Source organism: Rhipicephalus microplus, chromosome X, assembly GCF_043290135.1.
Source record: "Rhipicephalus microplus isolate Deutch F79 chromosome X, USDA_Rmic, whole genome shotgun sequence".
NCBI lineage: Eukaryota > Metazoa > Arthropoda > Arachnida > Ixodida > Ixodidae > Rhipicephalus > Rhipicephalus microplus.
The window spans coordinates 187595597-187621814 of record NC_134710.1 but is presented as its reverse complement, the minus strand read 5'-3'; the positions used below and the strand labels follow the sequence as shown (position 1 = coordinate 187621814).

The 26218-nt window shown below is 43.9% G+C and overlaps 1 protein-coding gene across 2 annotated transcripts in view; it reads right to left on the bottom strand.

The window, feature by feature from the left end:
* LOC119177304 (uncharacterized) overlaps nucleotides 1-26218 on the bottom strand; it is a 206879-nt gene that overhangs the window by 174282 nt on the left and 6379 nt on the right. For both annotated transcript variants that reach the window (XM_037428763.2, XM_075878365.1), the window contains exon 2: nucleotides 4736-5031. In XM_037428763.2, the coding sequence (XP_037284660.2) occupies nucleotides 4736-4979 (244 nt within the window). In that variant the 5' untranslated portion in view covers nucleotides 4980-5031. The remainder of the gene's footprint in view (nucleotides 1-4735; nucleotides 5032-26218) is intronic.

The following is a 26218-nucleotide window of genomic DNA, read 5'->3' as shown; positions in this document are numbered from 1 at the left end:
TTGTCTCAAAAGTTGCTGGATGCACAGTGGGCTGAGCACTCTGCACAGGAATAGAACACAGGCCCACAAAAAAAAGCCAAGACGGTCAGGTTTATCAATCAACGCTAGCTTTACTTTGAACATCCGCATAGCATATGTGATTGAAGGTGATTTTTCCGAGTTGTTTAATTTTGCAATCATTATCAGATTCTGGGTACTGCTGCACTTGAGTTAATTCAGCATTTTCAACTCAAGAACCGTTCTTGCTTGCATCTTCATACAGTAAAGCACAGACCACACTTGGACTTCCCGTGCTGCTGCAGTAAGTCTTGTTGTGAAACCATGCTGGCCAGATACTTGAGCCATCAAAGTGGAATGGTGACTATGGACGTAGCAAGACCCCAAGTAAAGAGTGAGCTGCTGGTGTGAAGGCGATCCCCCTTCTGACAATATGCATAAGAAGTGTTTCCACAAGCACAAGCCATGCAAGCATGAGCTGTACATCAGGTTACCTATTGAGCGAATGACCACAAAGCTTAATTCACCGTCATATATACAGAGAGGGGAAAAGTGGTGGGAAATACAGGCAAACACACACTGCAGCACCAAAGCTAGAAGTACAAAAAAAAAATCAACAAGGTGCCTTAACTCTTTCCTTACCACGCCACTAGGCATCGTTCACCGGTGAACGACGATTTCACGCCCCTATTTTTCAACAAACACCGTGCGTATTAGGGAGCCTACATGAACGGCCGTTTTTAGGGTGATGTCAGCCTTTGACCCACTACATGCCCTCAACGCACCGCCGCCCGCCAAAACACAATGTTGCCAGACAGCAACGCCGCGCTGTCGCCTTATCTTGGTGCCCGCACTGCGTCTACGCCCGGTTGCGTTTAGTTCTCAATAATACGGCGTCGAACGTTGCGGTAGCGTGTTAAACGCTGCCGGTGAAGCCTTAGAATGCCTGGATGCTGCGTACCACTCTGCACTAACCACAACAGAAAGGGGGTGCGAATGTTCCGCTTCCCAGCGAGCCCTGGCCGACGACAACTATGGCTGGCTCAAGTGAAGCGAGACGGCTGGGAGCCCACCAGTGCATCTCGTATTTGCTCTGTGAGTACTGCGTATTTCGTTCACTGTTTTTTCCTGCAGCACACGTATATGTGTTTCGCGGTGTTCGCGAATGAGTAGATAACCGAAGTTGTCGTTGCTGTGTCCACGCATTGTGAGTAGGAATCCCACAAATGGGATGCGTCCGCGCGTTCGTACGGAAACGCGCTCGCTAGTCTGAGCTGTTGCCACGCTTGCGTTCGTGTCAGTGTAACCTCAGTATTATGTCGCAAGTGTTTGTGTGTGGGCTGCGAATTTCTTCGTGCGCTCACTTTGAGAACTGGGTCGCTTACACGACCCTGAGAACCGCCGCTGTCACTCGGTCGGCTCCTTTTTGTTGCGCCGTACTTCGCGTAGCTGGAGGGAGCGGCTGCTGGCTCCAAAATGGCGGCGCACAGAAAACTATGCTGAATTTGGTGGAAGCTGGCAACAGCGTGCCCCGTTGCCCGCTGGTTTTGGCTGATTTTCTTGAAGGCACTTATTAAGATGTCTCCACCCTAAAAACGACCGTTCATGTAGGCTCCCTAGTGCGTATGGACTTGCAGCGCCATCTAGGCGATTGTACACACACTAGAATTTCTGTTTCTGTACGGTTCGCATTTTTACCGTGTGGCGCTGATTTTTAAAGGGCGCACCCATTCAAAGGTTGAAACGCACGTGATCCGCGTGATGGCGTCAACATCCGAAACCACGCGCGCTCGGAAAAAAGCGATTTCGCTCGATGCCGACGTCTCGACGAGCGATCTTTTGGATTTCTCAAGCAGTGAGGAATCGGACAACGATGGGGTGACATCGAATTTCAGCTCCAATGAAGAAATTTTATCAGATCAGCCGGGAACGTCAGCTGTTAGTCGTAAGTTTGGTTTTCACCTTTTGTTTTGTTTATCGTGTTCTGGAGCTGGCTGACTTGCTCTGTATGTGTCCCACATATTATTATTATTTCTAGCGTGTCTACTTCATTTGGGTGCGATGTGCTGCCTCCAGCACAAAGACACGTGGACTTCCGACCCCAGAGGGATCCGGGCATCGACCTCGGCATGACGCTCCGCAGTAGTGCACAATTTATAGCTTGAGAAGTTCTTGAGCTATAACTTTCATTTTTTCAATCCTACTCCAATACGCTGTTTTAAATATTTTGCATCTCTCATAACTTTTCCATAATTTTTTACTCGGAATATATAAGTATATCATTACGACATTTGTTGTGAACAAACCTAATTATTTGTGTTTGTCAATTTTTGTTACCTATTTAGATCTGCCAGTTCTTTTGTCAAATGTACCTTTCAAACCCTACATTTAGTACTTGCATTTTGGTAAGTAATATTTTGCTGAAAAATTTTTTTTCTTGAAAAAAGAAAATCTCGCGTAGGACCAACTCAGAACTTCACTATTTCGCTATGTATCAGGCTATTTTTTTGTAACTAAAAAACAGCTTCGTCAATTTTAACAATATAATGTTGCCCTGTGATTACTAAACATTTTGTATATTTCAGAATTCCTCAGAAAAATTTTGTGTCGGAGATATTGCTTCGTTTTTTTAAAAAAAATTCTTGAAAATTTTGTATTTTTTGTATACGAATTTTTTGTGCCAAATAAATTTCTAAATTTCTTTTATTGTTTCAAAATAAAAAGCATTCAAAAGTACGTTCATTCGTCTTTATTTTGATGTATTGCATGGCACTGTAAACCTAGTAGCAATGGCACAGAAAATTCCTAGCTGCAACATGCAAAAATAGGCCAATTTTCCCGTGGTAAGGAAAGAGTTAAGGCCAGCCAGATGAAGGTGCAACTAGGTTTTGATTTGAACAATACTTTCATGTGGCATAGTGGAATGTCAACACCAGAACAAGGCCTATTTTTTTAGCGCACACCTCTGTTTCAGGACAAGAAAATGCTAAGACTTGACAAGGTGGACAATGCGGCTCATGCAGTTACAAGATATTACAACTCATATGATCTCTAAAGCAACATTTTCATTATTTTTATATTAACATAAAACTTTTGTCAGGCATAAGTTCAAACCCAAAGAAAATAATACATAACCAAAAAAGCAACATTACATAAATCCTGTCTGTGCAAGCTCACTTCAGAAACAAAATATGTCAAATGTCACTTTTAAACAAGAGGGCAAGAAATGAACATTTCTTAGTTATATTTTTCAGCACCTTATGACTACCTGTTCATTTAAAAAATTTTCTGGGCTTATTTTGCAACATGCTAAACATGCAACAAAACGTATCTTGCCTCTCCTGTGTCACAGTATTTCACAATCGGACGCAAACTGAAAAATCACACACACACAAAAATTTGATAGCTTTTGCATACGATTTAAAATTACAATCCTCTCCGATTTAAACCAACTTTCTCAATGATTCTCAATTTTCATCAGTTAGGTATTTCCCTTAAAAACATGTGGCATCATTTTGTTCCGAGTACAAAATGGAGGTAAAAATATCGTTCTTTGCGCTACAATTGTCAAGTTCCACAATGCTTGTCTTTTGAGTGTCTTGTCTTGCGAGCCTCAAATTTCTTAAGGCTTCCATTCGTGCCACGAAATAACAAGCCCTTTCAAGTGCCACTGAGGGGCGCAGGTGCCTTAAATAAAAAAATACAAACTTCTAGCTCTAACAACAGTGGCTCACTGGATATTTTGTTTTCTGATGCAGGTTCAGAAACACTTGCAAAGACTCTTCAGTACTTAGTACATTAACAAAAGTTGAATAGGTACCACAATCCGACGCCTTCTACTACAGACTTTCTGCAAAGCTCTGCTGTTGCTTTAAAGTGATAATGAGAATGTTTCATCAATTAAATGATCAACCACAAACATTTCCCACCCAAGTTTATTTATTTTGCCTTCTATACTCTAATTACCTTTGTATCAGCTGTACACAAGTGTTTTCACATTCCAAAGAATTTTTAGCTTATGCTCTCATGTTGAACCAAATTCCATAGCCTCTTGAATAAGTTCATGAGATTTTTATCAATGCACAAGCTTGACTCTTTTACACGCCTGGAACAGTCGCACTTTGACTTTCTGTCAAAGTGCGACTGGTGCCTTAAATGTCCCTGGTGTTTCCTTAAATTTGAATCATTTCAGAGTTTGGTTGCTACATGACAGAACTATTTCATGTTGTAGAATTAAAGGTTCATCTTTTCCCTTACGCATGCCTTTTAAATGGAGAGATTAGTTGTCCAGAAATTGCCAAGGCCCAATTTGATCTCACTGCATGGTGTATGCTACATTCACCCGTTTAATGCCTTTTGGCATTTATATAAAAGTATCTTAGCTCCCATGGCATGCAATCTGCAACCTATCTTTACCTGACAATGGCAGTGTGCATGATAAGAGGGACAACCTGTATAATGAATGTGTTCACACATAAATATTTTTCAGTGTCAACTGTCGACGCTGTCCTATATCTTAATTTACTGCAAGTTCATGTCACAAATTCTCTGCTACAAATACAACTTAGGTAGCACACTTCCCATAGCTTCTAAACTGATGGTTCCCTTCATGAGCAAAGGATCTTGCTCTACTCATGCAGACTGAATTTATATGCAATGAACAAATTTATGCGGTCCCAAACAATAGTCACATTAGGCTAAACAGCATAATTTTCATGCATAGCATTTTGCTGCTTACCAGCTAGATGCTCAAGAAAAAGTTGTGTTGCTGGCCCACAGCCATCATCAGACTGTAGTGCTAATGTGGACAACATGGCGTTGCTATGAACTTCCATATCCGACTGGTCAGGGAGGCCACCTGACACCACCAATGTCACAGGAACACCGATGCTAGCAGAATACAATGAGCTTTGCGAGTTGGGCTCATCAGTGCTGGTGCCGCCAACAAGTATGCCGCCAAGCTGTGGTGCCAGGTCTTCCATTCGCCCAACAAAAGAACTACAGCCTCGTGTTGCTGGTCTCGGCTGTTGCTGGCTGAAAAAGATTTTAAAATAATTTAAAAGAACTGATGTCTTCAAGACTAAGTAATTGTCAAGTGCTTCTCAAAAACCAGAGTGTAATGCAAGTCTCAGGTGGCCATAAAAGTTCATGTCCACACAACGATAGGGGCGCTGCCACATCTTTTGGACAAGGTTTTGAATGTGTCCAGTATAAATGGTTCTTCACCAGGTTTATTGGGCATTGAAAACATGCAAGAATGGTGCATTGATTATGAGGCAAGTCATGCCTGGTGGTATTGTAACAATGTAGATAAAAACCAGCTGAAAGTTCTACTAAATGTCTGTGTGCTCTTCTCTTCAAAGGATCTGCTAGCCCCTTTGGCAGGCTGAGCTGACACCCCACATAATGGCCCCTCCATGCCACACACACAGTCTGCAGCTGATGAATAACAGTACCAATGGGGACTCGGGAGTTCCAGTGACAGAATGACACAATGTGACAGAGTGGGTAGAACCAGCTCTGAAGTGTACGATGCAGCAAGGGATGTTTGGCTTCGATGAAAGAAGGTGGTGGATGTTCGTAAGGTAATGAGGAAAACCATCTGCTATGTGGACACAAGTATGCCTTATCACGAAACTTGCTGTAACATTTTGTTTAATCACTTGTTACTGAACATATTACAATTCTAATAATATGCTCCCTGATTGCTCCTCTCCAAATTTTGCAGGGGCACAGTCAGAAATGTTTTGAAGGGTGCACCTCCTTGATGTGAAGTGGGGGCTGGGCAGCCAGACGTGGTCCAGTGCCACTTTGTGTTCTGTTTACCATGGCCAAAAACAATTTCGGTGAGGGGGGGGGGAGGCATGGGCTTTCTAACAATGCCACTGACGTTTTGCACAACCAATTTTTCCAATACTGCCTGGTGAGACGCCCATTTTGCATTTTACGAAAAATTCTTCCCACAATTTCCTTTAAATGAACAAGCACAGTTATTACAAATCAAATTCAGATGCTTCCCAGCTCTCATGATTTTTTCCCTAATTTTGGTTATTACTGCTATGCAAGTTCTGCCACCATGAACATTTGGAGTAATTTGATGCTTTATCCTTTATCACACTGAGCTTTGATAACATGACCTTGAGAATGAGTGACATGAGCCACCATTGTACTATGTCATCTTGGAGGTCACAGTATCAGCACAGTCATACCATTCTTCAAGCAGTGGAAAAGACAGCAAACAAGAAGAAACAGAGAATTCAAGTGCAGACCACCAACCAATTTACTGAAACTTTTTGTACTGAAATAATGTGCATACCCTCACAATTGCATACCCTCACAATTCATGCCATGGCACTGACACAACAAAATTAGTGAGACTGCACCCTATCATCCAGAAATGCCTGTGTCACTGACACAGACCTTATTTCTTTTCTGAATAAAATAAGTTTTTTAAGCTGCTAGGGCCCATATCTTACGGTCCTTCAGAAATTATTTTAAAAAAAGGAAACAGTCCCTAACCGCAGGTAACACCATGGATGGACTAATTCGACCTTTTCTTTTGATTATAAGCTGATGCTCTTGTGCCTGGTCATCTATGCAGTATCTCATCTATTGAAAGAGCGCACTGGTACGGCCCGCTGCGTGCTCCAAAACCAGCGTGACAGGTCCAGTTCCCGAACCACTGGGGGGGGGGGGGGGGGGCAGTTTTCGCAAGTGCCTATGGAATTGCATGCGTGGCGCGCTTGCGGTAGTTTGTTGAGCGCGTGCATCTTGGTGTGACCCACGAAATCTTCTTATATTATGCGTCTGGCATTTGCCCACGAGGTAATTACTGACCTTGCCTTTAGATACCTGCAGCCCTTGCAAATTTATAGTATTGTCTTGCCTGAGATGACACTTTTTGGCACACTACCGTGTACTGGAAAACATGAAAAATATTCAAATTATGTTTTTTTTCATATGCTTTTAGCATACAAAATTTATTAACGTCTATTGTCAAGTGTCCAAGAAAATTATTGTCAAGCATTTGGGCTGAGAAAACGCAAAAGTGCTGAACAAACGTCACAAAAATCAAAATATGTTATTTTATGACATCTTCATAAATAGAACGACTTTGTCACGCATTCAGTGGCATATCATTCAGCTACATGCATTGCACATTTTTCTTTCAGCCTCAAAGCAAGAAGCTGGTTCTGAAAAAAAAAAAAAAAAAAAAAACACACACATCAGGTGTTCAGCATGCACAGGAACAATCAATTGACTTTTTAACTAGATAGCGCTTCGTAGTCTAACAAATACGCGATATGTCATCGCTGTGATGAATTAGATTTAAAAAAAAAAACACTGGTTAGAACAACTGAGTGGGTCACTGTTGTGACAAACACCACCTAATTTGCTGCGGCTGCTGCCCAGAGGGAGTCAGTGCCACTCATTTTCCCGTCTCTCCCGTCCCCGCCCCGTCGCGCTGCAGCGACCGCGACTGACCCTACGGCAGACACGCACTCTCCCATAGAAAGCCGCACAACGCGGCAAGCCGTGCCGTGCGCTCTTTCATCCAGCGGTCATGATCATACCCATATGACTTTGCATGACTTTAGAAGTAGCCACCAGAGTGCTTGTCACCACTAAAAAGGACTTATGCGACACCATTGGTGACACGGGCAAAGAGCACAAATTGGGCCTTGTTGCATATACAGCCTGAAGTCATGACATGATACCTGTCGCCAGTGTTGACAAGCTAGAAACAGAACTGATGCTGATGCAATCATGAGAAGCATGTGAATGCAACGTAACGAGATTGCATGGAGCGGAGAATCGCGAATACCAATGATATGTCTTATCAGCTTAAAACAACACCTGTACATGTTGCTTTGTGTAGCAAGAAAGGCACTATTCGTATGAAGAGCGAGTCCTGTTCGTGAGCCTTACTAGCCATCTCGCTGTTAAGGTGGGACAAAGGTCCTAAAATAGTAAACATGTACAAAAATGTTGACTTTCAAAAATTATAATTCGAGGCATTTATAGTCAAAACTACGCTCTGGAAAAATATGCTATAACAAAGTACCTTCTCTTTCTCTAACAAGTGCAATAGATTAGATTACGAATGTTTTTAAAATTTGAAACAATTTTCTTGGCTTTGTTATGTTTGTGAAATGAATCTCCCATACTGAAGTTTTGAGGAAGTTTCCGTGTACATATTTAAACAAACTTGGTATCATTCTCTTTCACTGCAGGCTATTAACCTTGATAGAATAGTAATCAGTTGATAAATACCAGGTAATTCACAGGAAGCTCAATGTATGTATGACAATACAAGAATCCTATTTCTTACAATTTTTTTTTTTTCAACGTCAATCACGACCCTTGCATAAATAATGTTACTCAAATGGTAGCAGGGAATCAACTCGAGTACAAAGTCCCCACTGACACATAGAATAGAATACCTTACTGCCAAGTAGCCAATACATCTTTATCCCCATTCAGAGCAACTGAAAATCATGTGAACTTTCCAGAAGAGACCCTTCATCCTATTGTCTTCTAGTCTTTTTAAGGCATGTACAATGCCGTCCACTTTTAGGGCAAATGCGGCTCAGTGTGCTCGCACTCTCCAAAGAACTAGTGCATCCAGTGCGGCTGCACATCAAAGCAAAAGTGGGGCAGGTGCACAGAGACTCAAGGGAGGTACTACATCAGATCATCTGCTGCCGTGATAGAGTGCGCCGCTTTTCCTTAATTATAATGCAGCAAGAGCATTGCATACCTGTGCATCGGCGCCATTTTGTTTTGATGCGCAACTGTGCTAGATGCACAGGCACTTCACAAAGCGCGACCACGATGAGCAGTGTTAACCCTAAAAGTGGATGGCAGTGTAGTTAAAAGCACCTCTTAAGCCTTGAGGGGTGCTCAACAACTCTTAAAAATATGTGAGGTTTAATGTACCAAAACCCACCATATGATAGTTTGCAGATTAATTTTAAGACATACCTTTCTGCTCTCCTTGTCTAACTCCGTAATCATGAAATGCAATTCGCTCCCTTAGTTACTTAGCAATGCAATGTCATCGGCAAAGCGCAGGTTACTCAGGTACTCTCCATTAACTCTTATTCCTAACTCTTCCCACTCTAGGCCTCTGAAAACCGCCTGTGAGCACACAGTAAATAACCTTGGCGAGATTTTATTCCCTTGCCTTACACCGTTCTTGAGTGATATTCTATCACTTTTTTTATGAAGCACTATGATGGCTGTTCATCCCCAGTAGATTTCTTCCAGGATGTTTACATATGCTTCGTTGACGCCCTGATTTCGCAGTGTCTGCATTACTGCTAATATTTCTACTGAATCAAATGCTTTCTTGTAATCAAGGAAGGATATATGTACAACTGTCTGCTAATGTCCGAACATTAGCAAAACATGAACTACGAAGGGCATCTGGAAATCTCGTAAACTGAACAACTATATTCTGTCAGTGACGTACTGAACTTACACGAGTGTTTATGTACTTTAGAAATGCAACCAAGACTGTCATAGTCGCAAATAAGTAGCACACTTTTGGCGTGCGATACTCGATCGGTACCAGAGACCGGCACTGCACCAGTATCGATTTTCTCTTTCTGGCTACCTGCGGGCTGCCAGATGCTAGAGCCAGCCAGAGGGCATTCGTTTTTTTCGGGCTGCTCCCCCCCCCCCTGCAGCGCACTTTCGGTTGGCGTTTGTTATTCACGGGTTGGACGGCTTTGGCTACCCGCGGGGAGCCAGAGGGTCGCCAGATGCTTCCAGAATAATTATCGTGGAAGCTCTCAGGAAGGTTTCGTGCTAGCAGACGCCGAAAAGATACGATGTGCATTCGCCGCCATCTTTGTGAGGACTCTATGGGTTGAGATGCGGGCGCATGGGGACAGCGCTTTCGCTTTTCATTACGCGTGGCGTCATCTTCTAAAGTCTGTGCCTCCGTGCAAGATGGGGCCATTACGAGTGGCGGCGAGTGTTTGAAGCTACTATCGCTTTAGTTACGTTTCGCGTGAAGCTTCCTTACGTGAACAACGCGGCGAAATGTTGCCTGCTAACAGCGTCATGCACATGCCCCAAAAGTTATGTGCGCGTTCGTACGAAAGCACGAACACAACTTACGTGTTATTTTTTTCGTACTAGTCGTTTGTGGATCGCTTAAGTGAATCGCATAAGAACTTGACTACCTGGACTTCGATGGTGATAGAATGTCCTGATTGCATAAGAGAGATGTGCCATGCTTGCTGGTCGCGGCGTGCGAGCGTGCTTCGATATGTGGGCCAGCGTACGTGGTATGGTATCATGTTACGATACCACACGTCGACGCGAGGGAAAAGAAAAAAGACGGAGATGGATTCACAAATGTCATCTTTTTGTTGCCTATTTCATTGTTGGCTTTATTTTTTTCACTTCTTAGCAATAATGCCCTACAGTATATAAGGTTACGACCTGTAGTACAGTGTACTAGAAGGGGGATGTGGAGTGAACGAGGCGGCCGCGCCGTATCTCGGCTGATTCTCTGGCGGGTGACAGCATAGAGTTTCCTAAAATTAACTAGAGGGGACTCTGGCGCTGCGATCGTTCAGCGACCAGGGGAATGATGGGTAGTACACACATTTACCTAGTCTTCGTACTTGCGGGTGGCGAATCGCACTTGCGGCTTCGTTTATTGCTGGTTACGGTTTCGTTTTGAAAGAAAGATTCAACCTTTTAAAACTGCGTGACCCGATTTTTAAAGGTAAGCCTAAAAAAATAAGGTGGTGAAGCACAAACTTTGAACAGTTGCAAATTTATTCTTTCGTAAAAAAACAACTCTAAGCCACACGAACACACACAGAGCCCGAAGCAAGCCAGAAATACAAAAATTAGACAAATGTGTGTACTACCCATCATTCCCATGCTTGCTGAAGCGCCGTGCGTTGCAGCTCCCATAGACACTAGCACCAGAGTTCCCTCTAGTGTATATTAGGAAACTCTATGGTTGATAGTAGCGGCGGCGCTGGAGTAGCATGGTACTGAAGATCTCATAAGTGTCTGCATTGGGCGCGCGCGAGTAGCCCGCGAAAGCGCGTATTTGCTTGTTTTCAGCGCGTTTAATGCGTTTCAGAGCCTTTATCAGTGTATGCACACTTGCTAAGCGCACTAGTGCACGAGTATATATGCAGACACGCAGAAATTGCATCAGGACATTCAGTGTTTCAAGAGGCTGCCGACAAAAAAAAAAACATGTAGTACAATCAGAATTTGCACGTATCCGCCTAGCTTTTCACTCAGGCAGTTTCACTCAAGCTGTTTTGTCAACTGTCTAGAAGAGATTGATTTTTCTGAAAATGTATACATGTGAATCATGAAGTATCCTATGTGTATCAATACTTTCTTCCTTTTCTTTTTGTGGAGCGTTATTGTGTTTCATGTTACCTCTATGTATCCACTCCTGCATGGGCCCGGTTAGGGCCTGCAGTATGTACAAATAAATAAATAAATAATAAAAGCAGCACTTTGAGTGGCGCTCTATCATAAGTGGCTACTGGCGAGCTACAAAAAGGGAAGTATCAAAACGGCGAATAAATCATACCCTCGTTTTGTTGGCAGTTTCTATATACAGAGCACTCTTCCTCATATATAAGTCCACACGCCCTCGATTGTTTCATGAGAAACCGGAGTATAAGTAACGTTGTCACCACATTTATATCGGTGACGACTTAGTTTTATCATCCCAGTTTTGCGGAAGATAATAGTTAATGCTTTCTGAAAGGCTTTCTTGTTTTAACCACGTGCTTTCGTGCTCACTTTGCTTCTTTTATGCAAGCTCCAGGAGGCCGAGCCAAAGAACACCTGTACCTCCTAGTACTCTATGCGAAAGGGGTTATCTTAAACATATTAAAGAGTGCCAGTCGTGCAGCATACATAGCCCGTCTGTTACTCTGCGTAAATTCACTGTAACCAGTTCTCATTTTGTATCAACAGATTGAATTGTACTGCTTTCCCAATATTTTATTGGTTGAGATCAAGATGGGGTTTTAATGTCCCAAAACCACCATATGATTATGAGAGACACCGTAGTGGAGGGCTCCGGAAATTTCGTCCACCTGGGGTTCTTTAACGTGCACCCAAATCTGAGCACACGGGCCAACAACACGGGCCTACAAGAAGAAGAGGAATGAGAAAGGAGCGACGGAGAGCCACCGGAAGTGGCGGGTTCCTTGCATTGTAACTAGGAATACATAAGACACGCCGCCAGCGGAGGCGACCAAGGAAAAGGGAAAAAGTGAAACATATTGCCCCTTACTTGCATCCCACACATGGATCGAGTTAAAGTTCACGTGGTTCGGCAACTGGTCCACGGCATCAGTCACACACACACACACAAGAAGCATACGACACGCTCCAGTTTTAGGAAAATATTGGCCACGATGGAAAGCTAATGTGCCCTCTCCCCCCTTCCCCCATCTGCCCTCTCTTGCAGAAATGTGTACAATTAGTCATACTCAAAATAAATTAATGAATATTCTTTAAAAGATGAACAAACAAAAATGTTAACAAAAAATAATAACAAATAAAGACAATGAAGTACATAAAATTAAAAATAAAATATAATACTAACACGTGCCGTTTGATGCACGTAGCATCGAATTCGTTTGTTTTCACGCGATATATTGATCATCCTATGTGTGCGACTTCACGTATGTAAAAATAAATTGAGTAATTCACTTTCTGTGTTTCACGAAACTTTGCGGAGGCACGTCAGCCGCTCAGGGCTCTCGTTGATTCCGTGAGTAAGTGATCTGAATTTCTTTATGAAGTATGACTCCCGTTGTTCGCGCTCTCGTGTGTTCTGGGAGCCGGATTGTAGGAGTATGACACTTACGCGTTCGAAAGAGTGACCAGGAAGGTTGATATGTTTGGAGAACGGCAAATTGAGGAGGCCCTTTACGTGTGCCCTGTGGCTGTTGAACCACAAACAGAACGCGGTTTCCGTGTGTTCAATATATTCCTGTTTGCACACCTCACAGCGAATTTTGTATACCACATTGGCTGAGTCCCAGTTAAGGTCGTCTTTAATTTTATAAGCATAGTCTGAACAGGAAACTTCGGCAGTATCTGTGGTCACCATGTGTGTGCACATCTTGCAGCGAGGTTTCCCGCACGGTCTACAGCCCTGATGATGGTCGGATTTGTGTGTTTTCGCCCTGACCAGCAAGTCTCTCAGGCTTTTATTTCTTCGGTAAACCACCTTGGGCGGAGTCTAAAAAACGGCAGAGAGGTGACTACTCTGTTTAAATATGTTGAAATGGCGGGTTAGTATAGAATTCACCCGACGGGCGGCGGCAGAGTATGTGAGGATTAAATTTGCCCCTGAAGTTATATCTTTATTTCCGCCTTTTTCTCCCATTGTTGATTCTCGGTCCAAAGAGCGAGCGCGCTCAATTGCATTGTCAATCATTTTTTTTTCGGGGTAATTTTGACGCAAGAAGGCTGCTTTCAATTCCTGTGCGTGGGTCTCATATTGCGTGATTTCAGAGCAAATTCTTCTGTATCTGTGGGCTTGAGAGCAAGGAACACCTGTTTTGCAGTGATGGGGGTGACTGCTGTGGAAATGCAGATACTGTTGGCGGTCAGTTCGTTTTTTATACAGGGAAGTAGATATGATGGTGCCACTGAATGATACAGTGACATCCAGAAAGTGAACACTCTTCTGCGAATACGTGTGCATGAATGTTATCGAAGGATGCAGGGAGTTGAAATCGGAAATGAATTTGGAAAGATTAAGTTCACCATCAGCCCACACAAAGAATATATCATCGACGGGAAGCGTCGGTAGAATATCGGTTTGAATGGAGAATTTTCGAGGAAAGGAATCTCTAAAGAGGCCATGAAAATATTTGCGTAACTTGGGGCCATTTTGGTTCCCATGGCAGTTCCGTTCACTTTTATGTAATGTTTTTGTCGAATTCAAAGTTATTATGTTTAAGTACAAGATTTAGGAGCACCTCTAAAGCGCTTTCATCGAACTCACTCGTCGATTTACTTTTTCCATAGATGGCGATTGTGGCGGCAATTCCTTCGGTGTGGGGAATGTTTGTGTACAGTGATGAGACATCCATGGTGGCCAAATAGCACTCTAAAGGTACCACAAGTTTTGAGACTTCTCGAAGGAAGTGGCTGGTATCTTTAATGTGTGATGGGAATGATTGTGGGATGTGCTTAATGAGAGAGTCAATGAAACTAAAGATTTTTTCAGTCGCCGTACCGTTGCTGGAAACTATAGGTCAGCCGGGATTGTTATTCTTGCTAATTTTGGGTAGTAAATAAAATCGCCCGGGAGACAAGTTGCCAGGTGACATCATTTTAAACATAGGGTACGTTATCTTACCACTCTTGCGTAATAATATTAGTGAGGCCTTAATAGTACTTTCATACTCCTCTGTCGGATCACAAAGGAGTTCTTTATAGAAATTTTCATCTGCCAGTTGGCAAAGCCCTTCTTTGATGTAGTCAGTCCTATTGAGTACAACCACAGCACCACCCTTATCAGCTAATTTGATAATGATGCTCCGGCTGTCACTTAAACTCCGCAAAACCTCCCGCTCCTCTTTGGACAGATTGTTGCGAATGGGTCGGTGCTTTTCATATTCCCTGATTAAATCACCTTGGACGGCTGAAATGTACATGTCTAGATATTTGTCTCATTGTTCACCTGGAGTCCAAGATTTATCTGAAAATTAATTTTGTTGTGTGCTGCTCCGATCATGAAAATATTCTTTTAGACGCATGGTTCTGGCAAATTTGTCCAAATTATGGTAAAGTTTAAACTTATCAATTTTGCCAGAGGCGGAGCAGAAGGTTAGACCTTTTGATAGCAGCTTTGTTTGCGCAGGTGTCAAAGATTTGCTGGAAAGGTTAACCACATTGGTGACATCGGTGCTATTTTGGGGAGATTGGCAAGAGGTTACAGTTTGATTTGTATACGTTGTGGGAGGATTGCTGGCAGAGTATATTAAAGTCGGCCAAGCGCCGTCTTTAAAGTCGGCCACGCGACGGCGCGTCGACATTAATATACTCCACCAGCAATCCAAAGCTACCTTTATCTAGACATCTGCGCCTGCCAAACCACAGTTTCGAAAATGTCAGCATAACTCTTTTACAGTCCAGTTTCTCAAACAGGCGCGAGCGCGAACAGCGTGAGGCATATTTTCTTTTCAAATTCAGAACATTAGTAACCGGCATCAACGAGGAACCTGGAAGACTCTCTTGCCTCCGAGAAGTAAGCCAGGAGGAAACTGGTGACAAAGATTCATAGCTGGAGACCATGCTTGTTTTTTATGACTGATTAGTACGTGTACACGGTCCTTTCTTTTTTTTCTTGTATATTTTTCCTCTTCACGTGTACATACAAAGTGTTTACGCTCGCCTACCACTTGACGGCCATTGAGGGGAAACGGGCGAAGATGAAAGGTAAAGAGCCAACCGACCTATTAAGGTGAAACTCATTCCTTACGCACGCCGTAGTGGGCCCCTCCCACCACCACGGCGACAATCTTGGGTGGCCCGACACACGTCGAAAACTGGCCAGCACACGATGAGAACCGGATGTGGACTTACACCCACATTTGGATGTGCACAGTCTGGTTTCGTGCTCAGCGTTCACAGTGTTTTGTTTCTTCTTTTTTGTGTGTTTGTTTGTTTAGTTCTCTATCACTCTCACAAACATCTTTCAAGACGAGAGGGACGCGGCAGCAATGAAGTTTGATTGTTTATGTTAGTATAACTCATCCCCTGACGCAAGGATTACCCCTCCCAAAACTGTTGGGAAACACACACACACACACACACACACACACACACACACACACACACACAAACACACACACACACACACACACACACACACACACACACACACACACACACACACACACACACACACACACACACACACACACACACACACACACACATTAAAGTCACATGTCACCGCGCCCTAAACAATATACATGCAATGCCCCTTAGAACAGCCGCTATTTTTATGCCGTGCATTTTTTGTTTAACTACGTTAGACTTGAACTAGTTTTAAAGGGCCTCATACTGTCGCAAAGGTGAAATTTACAGTGTGCATTGGTACAGAGGCACGCTATATTCAGCTTCGCCAACTGTAAACATTCAGCGCAGGGCTACACAGTTTTTTTTTTTGTTTTTTTTAGGAGAGGGGAGTGCCGCAGAACAACTAACTTTGGCAATTGGTGATCGCTGTGAATGCATGTAAATTTTTACTATACCCTGAAAAGTTAAATTACAAGAATATTTTGTGGTGTAGGGGGTTCAGATTCCCTTCCTCGCCCCTCTACTTACGGCCTCCTGGTTCTACATGCGTTTGACACGGTATTTTTTTTTCATTCCACAGCTTTTTGAGCGCAGCTAACTTCCAATAAATCAACTCAGTTATTCTTAATATTGTAGACGTCTGATCAACGAAGAAAGAGTTGAGAGAAGAAATCGGAATAAGACACGACCTTTCGAAATAATTTTCTATCTCTAACAAGGACTTTTATGGAGCTCAAATTCAGTAGATTGGCGTGTCATACTTCAAGGGTTATGACATCATGTGCTAGACATGAATGATGGGCAGGTACGAAGAAATCTGTATCAAAAAAGCGCATCGGAGAAGCCGCAGCCCATAGCAGTTCCTGCGCATGGCTTTTTCAGCACTATTCGACTGCAGTGCCGCCGCTATGGGCAACGCGGAAGGCATTACGCGGCGAGGCGCGGTCACGCCACTCAACACTTCCTGTACACTCTACCTGTAGTAGCTCAAAGCTGACCTACATGAAATTTCGGAAGTGCCACTTACGACTGCAAAAGAGGTCCAGGCAACTGCCAAAACCAAAACTAGTCGAAAATGCGTCATGCAGAAGTTTATTCTCAACATGAAGGAAGGAACCAACTCATTCCTTCCTTCGTGATTTTAAATGTGACGTGCACTCGTGGTACTAAAACCGCCGCATGTCTCTCTTGACACCAAGGAAGACAGCTTGTTTTTTTAAGTAGTTCAAAAGTAAGGAAAGACTGCTTTTCCGTTTTTAGATAAAAGGGAGGTGCTTAAAGTAAATTAACTCTTACGATGTTGCGTGTAGCTTTTAAAAAAAGTGTACTTAAAATATCTGCCCAGACAGTGGAAGAAAAACTGTTGAAAATGGGTGGGCTACATACAAAGGCTATTGATGCCCCGCTTCAACATTTCGCAATGCCGGCACCCAAACCAGGAAGCCGTACGGTTTTGGGTGCCGCAATATATTAAGTCTTGTTGAGCAGTGAATGTTGCATGTACTTCTACGCGACAGCGGTGCCTATTATACTGTTCGGCAGATATTGTCTTTTTTTTTTTTTCTCTCATATCTTATCTCAGTTACGCCTTACGCAGAACAAGGCTAGACCAAAAGGAGGTTCACCCGTAAAAAGGCACGTTTTGAAATAGCAGCCGTCCAAGTTAAAATTGTGCATTACTTTAAAAGTAGACCGATATAACAGCAAATTGATAGACCCGTTCAATAGGCACCAGCCAGATGCTTATTACCAATATCATTTTTTTTTCTTTTTGTGTTAAAACATCTTCCCTGGTGAGCCTCCTTTTCCGCCTGCTGTGCAGCACTGTCAGGAAAGTACTGTTCACGCACATCAAGGGTGCGTAGGCCCTGCACTGCACAGTGCCCTGGCAGAATTCCAGACAAGTTCAGCACATTCACATGGGCTATAATGCCATCATTAAAAGTGAGCACAGCATCAAGAGTGCATATTTTCAGTGTTTGGTGTCAGAGGAAAACATATTTAGAGTGCGCTCCCACACGACAATACAAAGAATAATTGAGTTTTCTTATGGAGACATTTAGCAAGTAATTCTAGATGAGCTAGTTCTGGATAGTTTGGCTTAACAGCCTCAATAACAGATGCTGGAGGGTGTTCTTTATCAACGAACGGTTCACCATTCAACTGGGCTTTGTTGAATTTATGCCAAGTTTCGACATCCTTCGAGTAAACGCCATGGGATGTAGTGGTATCCTTTGATACCATGTGAAAATATGTGGCCCAGAGAGCTTTTTGCATGTCCTCCAAGTAAGTTCTTTTCTTTAATGCCAAAACAATATTTTTGGTGCTTGCCAATGATGGCACCACTAAGACATCCCCGGCCAGGTATAGATTGCCCGACAAAAAGCTTGAATAATCTGCTTTCCTTCATATCGGCAGTTACGGGCCCATTATTTTCTGAATGTGCCAAATGCACTCCAGCTTGCCAACTGTAACTTCTCTATATGGTTATGATGCTTGAACAGCAAAGAATCGATTGATTGATATGTGGGGTTTGACGTCCCAAAACCACCATATGATTATGAGAGACGCCGTAGTGGAGGGCTCCGCAAATTTCGACCACCTGAGGTTCTTTAACGTGCACCCAAATCTGAGCACACGGGCCTACAACATTTCCGCCTCCATCGGAAATGCAGTCGCCGCAGCCGGGATTCGAACCCGCGACGTGCGGGTCAGCAGCCGAGTACCTTAGCCACTAGACCACCACGGCGGGGCGCAAAGAATCACTTGCTACGCAATAATGGGGGCATGGCAGGCCACCACACAAGTTTTGAAATATGTCAGATTTAGAAAAAAAAACTCACTGAGGCAAACAAACAACTGAATCTGGTTCAAAAAAGGCGACAAATTTCAAATGCAAAAAGAAATCAATGATTTTTTTTTTCATTATTTTTGCTAACCCTGTCCTCATAAAATGCACTGTGACAAACAAACATCAGAGTTTGCTCCTACTCGTATTGCTCACAGAAGCGCGTATGCAAACAACAAGTGTCCAGTGAAGATTTCTACCAAACCAATACAAAGCTATTACAGGCACAGAAGTGTCTAGAGATGAACAGTGGGAGAAATGTGGAAATTAAAAATACAAGCTTGTGGATAGAGTCTTGTTATTAAAGACCAGAACTGTAAAAAAATACTGTTTTGTGTCGTTCCACTTGGCAAACACTTGAGTGCTAATATCCATGTTCATCATGACCGTGAGAGCAAAACTAATCTGCAAATTTAATATACCACTGGAAGTGTCTTAAGAAAGTTACATAGGGTCAGTCCACTTACAAACATGTCTACGTAAAACTGCAAAAAAAAAAGAAAGTAAAGATAGGGAAGTGGAAATAATGTGGAACTCGGGCAACACTGACCTTACAAGCATTACTGGACGTTAAGCAGCGCTCGTACCCAGTGACATTGTGACAGGGCACACGTGGCCATTTCTGGCCTTCGTCATAACGAGGCCAACTCGTGTTGAATAGCCCCAAATTCGCTCGCATTGACAACCGAACCCACGAAATTTGGACTCTGAATGTGCGTGTGTCACACATTGTGCTATTGAGCAAGTTTAATTTTATATTAACCTGCACTGCTCGTGAAAGCTACAAATGAATTTGCTGAATTGTTTAGAAGTAACCAACTATGCATGGTACACACCTGCTTTATAAACACCGCTGCCCCGCCGCAGTGGTCTAGTCTCTAAGGTACTCGGCTGCTGACCGTAGTTCGCGAGATAGAATTCCTGCTGCAGCGGCTGCATTTTCTATGGAGGCCAAAATGCTGTAGGCCTGTGTGCTCAGATTTGGGTGCTGTTCCAAGTGTCAAAATTTCCGGAGTCCTCCACTACGGCGTCTCTCATAATCATATGGTGATTTTGGGACGTTAAACCCCACATATCAATCAATCATTATAAACACCGCTGATATTTGGCGCAACAAGTATATAATGTGCTAGTGTAGTAAAGCATGAGTAATGAGCTGGGTTCTGAACATTCATAATCATCTGCCTGGCTACGTCCACTGCAGGACAAAGGCCTCTCCCACGTTCCACCAGTCAACTCGATCTTGTATATCACATATCAATCAATCATTATAAACACCGCTGATATTTGGCGCAACAAGTATATGATGTGCTAGTGTAGTAAAGCATGAGTAATGAGCTGGGTTCTGAACATTCATAATCATCTGCCTGGCTACGTCCACTGCAGGACAAAGGCCTCTCCCACGTTCCACCAGTCAACTCGATCTTGTGCTTGCTGCTGCCACTTTATACACGCAAACTTCTTGACCCCACAGTGCCCAGCGTATCATATTTGCTACGCCAACTTTGAAGCTAGGCTCACTGCTAAAAACCAAAACTGAAAGGGCGAAAGCTGGAAGGTGGCGCTTAGGGAATGCTCAAATATGTTTTAGAATTTCTGGGCTTGAAGTTATTGCCATAAGAGCACCGCTAGCTCACTATCAAAGATGACCACCTCGAGCAGAGCACGTGATAGAATTCCAGCTGGAACTTTCTACACTAGAAAATATATTTGTGACTTATGTTTTCTGAAAACTTTCAAAACCTTATCTTTTCAAAACCTTATCTGGTCTCTAGGTATAATTATCCAGGATGTGTCATAGCTTGGGAGTCTACGGTAGTAGCGGGGTAATTTCGCGCGTAGCATATCTGATACAGTAGGCGTTACTTGAACCCGCACTCCAAGCCATTGAAGCTGGGCATGTTCATCACTGTGCTGTCAAAGTGTCTGATGCTCCACAGAAACACAAAAAAGAGACGCCCATTGAGCTTGCTGTGACCTGTGCCCTAAATAGAGAAGAGCTTCACTAAAAGCCCAATTTCGACGTCGCGAAAGATGGTGTTGGGCATTACCCAGTGGTGACGAAGCCGGGCCTGCACCACAGGAATGGTGCGGCAAGTGAAAATAAGCTCGGTTCCATCATTTGTTTCAACTGTGGCACCCCACTTTGCCTCAGCAAGGCAAGCAATTATGTTTTTTAGTATTATAGATCCTGAAGCAGGGCACTGGCGTGCGGCTAATATCCTTTCAGGAAAGCCCACTTATCATATATTATATGAATTGTATTTTTGTATATGTAACATCTCTAACACTACAACCTGTTCTATACATGTTCTGTTGCATCTCAAGAGCACATAAACTAGATATCTCATTTTTTTCTATAACCACTTTTCTTACCGGGCTTTCTGGGGTTAACCTTAATCTCATCTGCCCACATAACTTCCTGCCTCCTCCTAACCCGCTTGCCCTCTCTGAGAATCTAGTCTGTTACCCTTAATGACCAGCGGTTATCCTGCCTACGCACTAGATGCCCGGCCCATGTCCATTTCCTCTTCTTGATTTCAACTGATATCCTTAAACCCGGTTTGTTTCCTGATCCATTCTCCTCTCTTCTTGTCTCTTAAGGTTACACCTATCATTTTCCTTTCCATCGCTTGCTGCATCATACTCAATTTAAGCTGAACCTTCTTTGTAAGTCTCCATGTTTCTGCTCCATAGCTAAGTAACGGCAAGATTCAGCTGTTATATACCTTCCACTTGAGGAATAGTGGCAGTCTACCAGTCATGATTTGAGAGTGTTTGACAAATGTGCTTCACCCCATTCTTATACTTCTAGTTACTTCAACCTCGTGCTTCGGCTCCGCAGTTATTACCTGACCTAAGTAAACTTAGTCTTTTAAAACTTCAAGCACACTGTTTGTTACCTATCTCGAAGCGCTGTTCTCTTCAGAGGGTGTTGTACTTTTGTTTTCTGCAGATTGATTTTAAGACCTACCTTTCTGCTCTCCTTGTCTAACTCCGTAATCATGAGTTGCAATTCGCCCCCTTAGTTACTTAGCAATGCAATGTCATCAGCAAAGCGCAGGTTACTAAGGTACTCTCCATCAACTCTTATTCCTAACTCTTCCCACTCTAGGCATCTGAAAACCTCCTGTAAGCATGCAGTCAATAGCATTGTCGATATTGTATCCCCCTGCCTTACACCGCTCTTGAGTGGTATTCTATCACTTTTTTTATGGAGCACTATGATGGCTGTTGATCCCCTGTAGATTTCTTCCAGGATGTTTATATATGCTTCGCTGACGCCCTGATTTCGCAGTGTCTGCATGACTGTTGATATTTCTACTGAATCAAATGCTTTCTTGTAATCAATGAAGGATATAGGTACAACTGTCTGCAAATGTCTGAACACTAGCAGAATGTAAACTACGAAGGGCATCTGGATATCTCGTAAACTGAACAACTACAAACTGTCAGTGACGTAGTAAACTTACACGAGTGTTTATGTGCTTTAGAATTGCAACCAAGACTGTCATAGTCGCAAATAAGTAGCATGGTTGACTCATTAGCGTGCGATACTTGATCGGTACCAGGGTCCGGCACTGCACCAGCATCGATTTTCTATGTCTAGCTACCTGCGGGCTGCCAGAGCCAACCAGAGCGAGTTCGTTTTTATCGGGCTGCTCTCCCCCGCAGCGCACTTTCGGTTGGCGTTTATCCTCGGTTGGACGGCTCTGGCTACCCGCGGGGAGCCCGAGGGTCGCCAGACGCTTCCATCGTAGAAGCTCTCGGGAAGGTTTCGGGCTAGCAGACGCCGAAAAGATACGATGCGCGCTCGCCGCCATCTTTGTGAGGACTCTACGGGTAGCAATGCGGGCGCTTGGGGACTACACTTTGGCTTTTCATTACGCGTGGCGTTATCTTCTCAAGCCTGTTCCTCCGCGAAAGATGGGGAGATTACGAGTGGCGGCGACTGTTTGAAGCTACGGGTAGCAATGCGGGCGCTTGGGGACTGCACTTTGGCTTTTCATTACGCGTGGCGTTATCTTCTCAAGCCTGTTCCTCCGCGAAAGATGGGGAGATTACGAGTGGCGGCGACTGTTTGAAGCTACTATCGCTTTAGTCATGTTTCCCGCGAAGCTTCCTTACGTGAACAACGCGGCGAAATGTTGCCCGCTAACTGCGTCGTGCACATGCCCCAAAAGTTATGTGCGCGTTGGTACGAAAGCACGAAGACAACTTACGTGTTATTTTTTTCGTATTAGCCGTTAGTGGATCGCTTAAGTGAATAGCATAAGAACTTGACTAGTTGGTCTTCGATGGTGATAGAATGTCTTGATTGCATAAGAGATGGCGATGCTCGCTGGTCGCGGCGTGCGAACGCACTTCGATATGTGGGCCAGCGTACGTGGTATGGTATTATGTTACGCTACTAGGCGTCGACGCGAGGGAAAAGAAAAAAAGACGGAGATGGATTCACAAATGTCTACATCTTTTCGTTGCCTATTTCATCATTGGCTTTATTTTTATTTTCACATCTTAGTAATAATGCCGTGCAGTATTTAAGGTTACGACCTGTAGTAGCTCAAAGCTGAAATCTCATGTAGCTAAGCTCAAAGCTGAGCTACATGAGATTTCGGAAGTGCCACTTAGGACTGGAAAAGGGGTCCAGGCAACTGCCAAAACCAAAACTAGTCGAAAATGCGTCATGCAGAAGTTTATTTTAATCATGGAGGATGGAACCAACTTATTCCTTCCTCCGTGATTTTGAATGTGACGTGCGCTCGTGGTACCAACGTTTCTAGACTAGGTAAGCTGCAAAACTCCCCGCTCGGCACACGGCGCCGGGACAGCTTCCGGTTTGGTGGCGCTGGCAGCGCAACAAGCTTCCGCTAGCAGACGAAAACGCGTAGCCGTCGTGGCAAGACGCCGTGGCGGCCGTTCTGAAAGAGCTTACCAACAGTATATTATAGTGATTTGCTGTGCTGCCGCAGAAACTTAATACTGCGGAATATTTAGTGGTGTAAGGCAAATACAGTATAATTATGGTTTTCTGAACTGCCCATAACAAACAATGCTTGATTATATAGCATAACATACGAGTCTGTCGGTTAGTTGCTAGTTGGTGTACGTTCGCAATAGATTTTTAGACGCGAAAAACCCAATTACAATGTTTGGCACCCTCTTTTGTGGCTGTGTTTTTCGGGCTTGAAAATAAATTACAACAATTTCGCGCAATCTTGTGGCTTTTGTCTGGTTATGTAGTCAGTTTTTTTTTTTTTCCATGTCAGTCACATTCTTTAGCAATTTAGACCGCCAAAAAGCTATGCGTGCGGCCATTTTCTTGAGAATGTCTTCCCTCTGCTTCTTCTGGAGTTTCTCTAATGAAACCTGTTAACACAGCTGCAGCCAAAGCTTCGAGCAGAGACCGCACTTTGGGGTATCGGTGAGCACTTCGTAGTAATTATTCACGAGTCTGCCTGCTGGCGCATTGGGACAACATGCCCTGCCGCGGTGGTCTAGTGGCTAAGGTACTCGGCTGCTGACCCGCAGGTCGCGGGATCGAATCCCGTCTGCAGCGGCTGCATTTCCGATGGAGGTGGAAATGCTGTAGGCCCGTGTGCTCAGATTTAGGTGCACGTTGAAGAACCCCAGGTGGTCGAAATTTTCGGAGCTCTCCACTACGGCGTCTCATAATCATATGGTGGTTTTGGGACATTAAACCCCACTTATTAATCAATTGGGACAACATGAACACGCTTGCAGCTTTTCTATGTCCTCCAGAAGTTCGGCCCATTGGGTGATGGTATCTGCATTACCAGGCGACTTGGCTAAGTGATGGTGACGGCTGCTAATGGTGACTGTCATGTCTTCTGCGACAACACATTTTTTTACAAAAAGCGCTCTTTTTTTTTTCTTTGAGCCCTAGAAACACCACAAGACGTCTCGCCATTCTAAACAACTTTCCGCCAGTATGCAAAATATTGTTTTCTATGTCTTGAAGCGAAATGACGCCACTAGTTGACGGCATGTCGAGACCTATTTCACTGTATTCGAGCTCAGTGCTCGGAGATAGTCTATTCTTTTTCACCGATGATATTCCGGAAAATACCCCACTCCTATTGAGCAGCTTTCGCTTCTTTGTCGCGGGCCCCGCGACAAAGGTAAGCGGGCAAATTCGGGAATATTCGTGGAACGCATCCTTCGATGAGGTCCCACTTTTCTCTCGCGATTTGTACCTTCTTACGATATAACGTGAGTGAAAGTCTTCAGGATGTCCTTCTCATAAAAGTGCATATAACACACACGTGAGGTGCTGAGGCAGTTTCTTATCTACACGAGGAATAGTGTGGTCCCATACCTCTCGCTGCTCAGGTACACGTGGGCACAAAAGAAATGTCGTGGTGTCTCTTATTTCCTGCAGCTACTCTACAGCCGAGAACGCAACATCCGGGCATGATGAAAACGCGCAACACCTACAAAGCAGAACACGGCGCTCTGAAGCACAAAAATTTTAACGTAGAAAGAAGCCTCCACAGATATCGACGCACTGCAACATGCACAGCGATGGAGGTTACAGGAGTGACACAAGCGAGCTAGGTGGTAGGTGTTCTGTGGCTAGGTGTTCTGTGAGCGAGCATGCAGTGAGTGAATCTGGATGCGACAGCAGCGCCATATTTGTCGCTGGCAGCGGCAGCGCCGCGCAACATCACTCAGTTTTGCAACTTACCTAGTCTAGAAACGTTGCGTGGTACTAATACCGCCGCATGTCTCTCTTAACACCAAGGCAGACAGCTTGTTTTTTTAAGTTGTTCAAAAGTAAGGAAAGACTTTTTTTTTCGTTTTTAGATAAACGGGAGGCACTTAAAGTAAATAATTAACTCTTACGATATTGCGTGTAGCTTTTAAAAAAAGTGTACTTGAAATATCCGGCGAGGGAAAAAAACAGAGGGAGAAAAAGTGTTAAAAATGCGTGGGCTACATGCAAAGGCTTTGATGCCCGGCTTTAACATTTCGCAATGCCGGCACCCAAACCCGGAAGCCGTACGGTCTTGGGTGCTGCAATATTGACGCAAGGTAAGCTGGCAACTATAGTGGCCAACCTCTGAGGAGAATAACGAAGTAGTCGGTCTCTGTTCTGCTCCTGCCACATTTCAACGCATGATGGACACTGTACTTGCTGGGCTAAAGTGGCAGACGTGTCTTGTATACTTGGATGATGTGTTTTCAAGCACGTTTGACGAACATCTTTCAAGGCTAAAAAGTGTCCTCACTGCAATAAGGAGAGCAAACCTTACTATCAAGCCCGAAAAGTGCTACTTTGGCTATCAGGTACTCAAGTTTCTCGGCCACGTGGTGAGCCGGGGGGTGTTCGACCAGATCCGGAGAAGTTGGCTGCCGTTGCCGATTTCCCTCGTCCTGGAGACAAGAAGGCTCTTCAGCGATTCCTCGGACTCTGTGCCTACTACTGCCGTTTTGTCGAAGGATTTTCAAAAATTGCGGAACCTCTTACAAAGACTGACACGGCCAGATGTACCCTTTGTATGGACGGAAGAACAACACCAA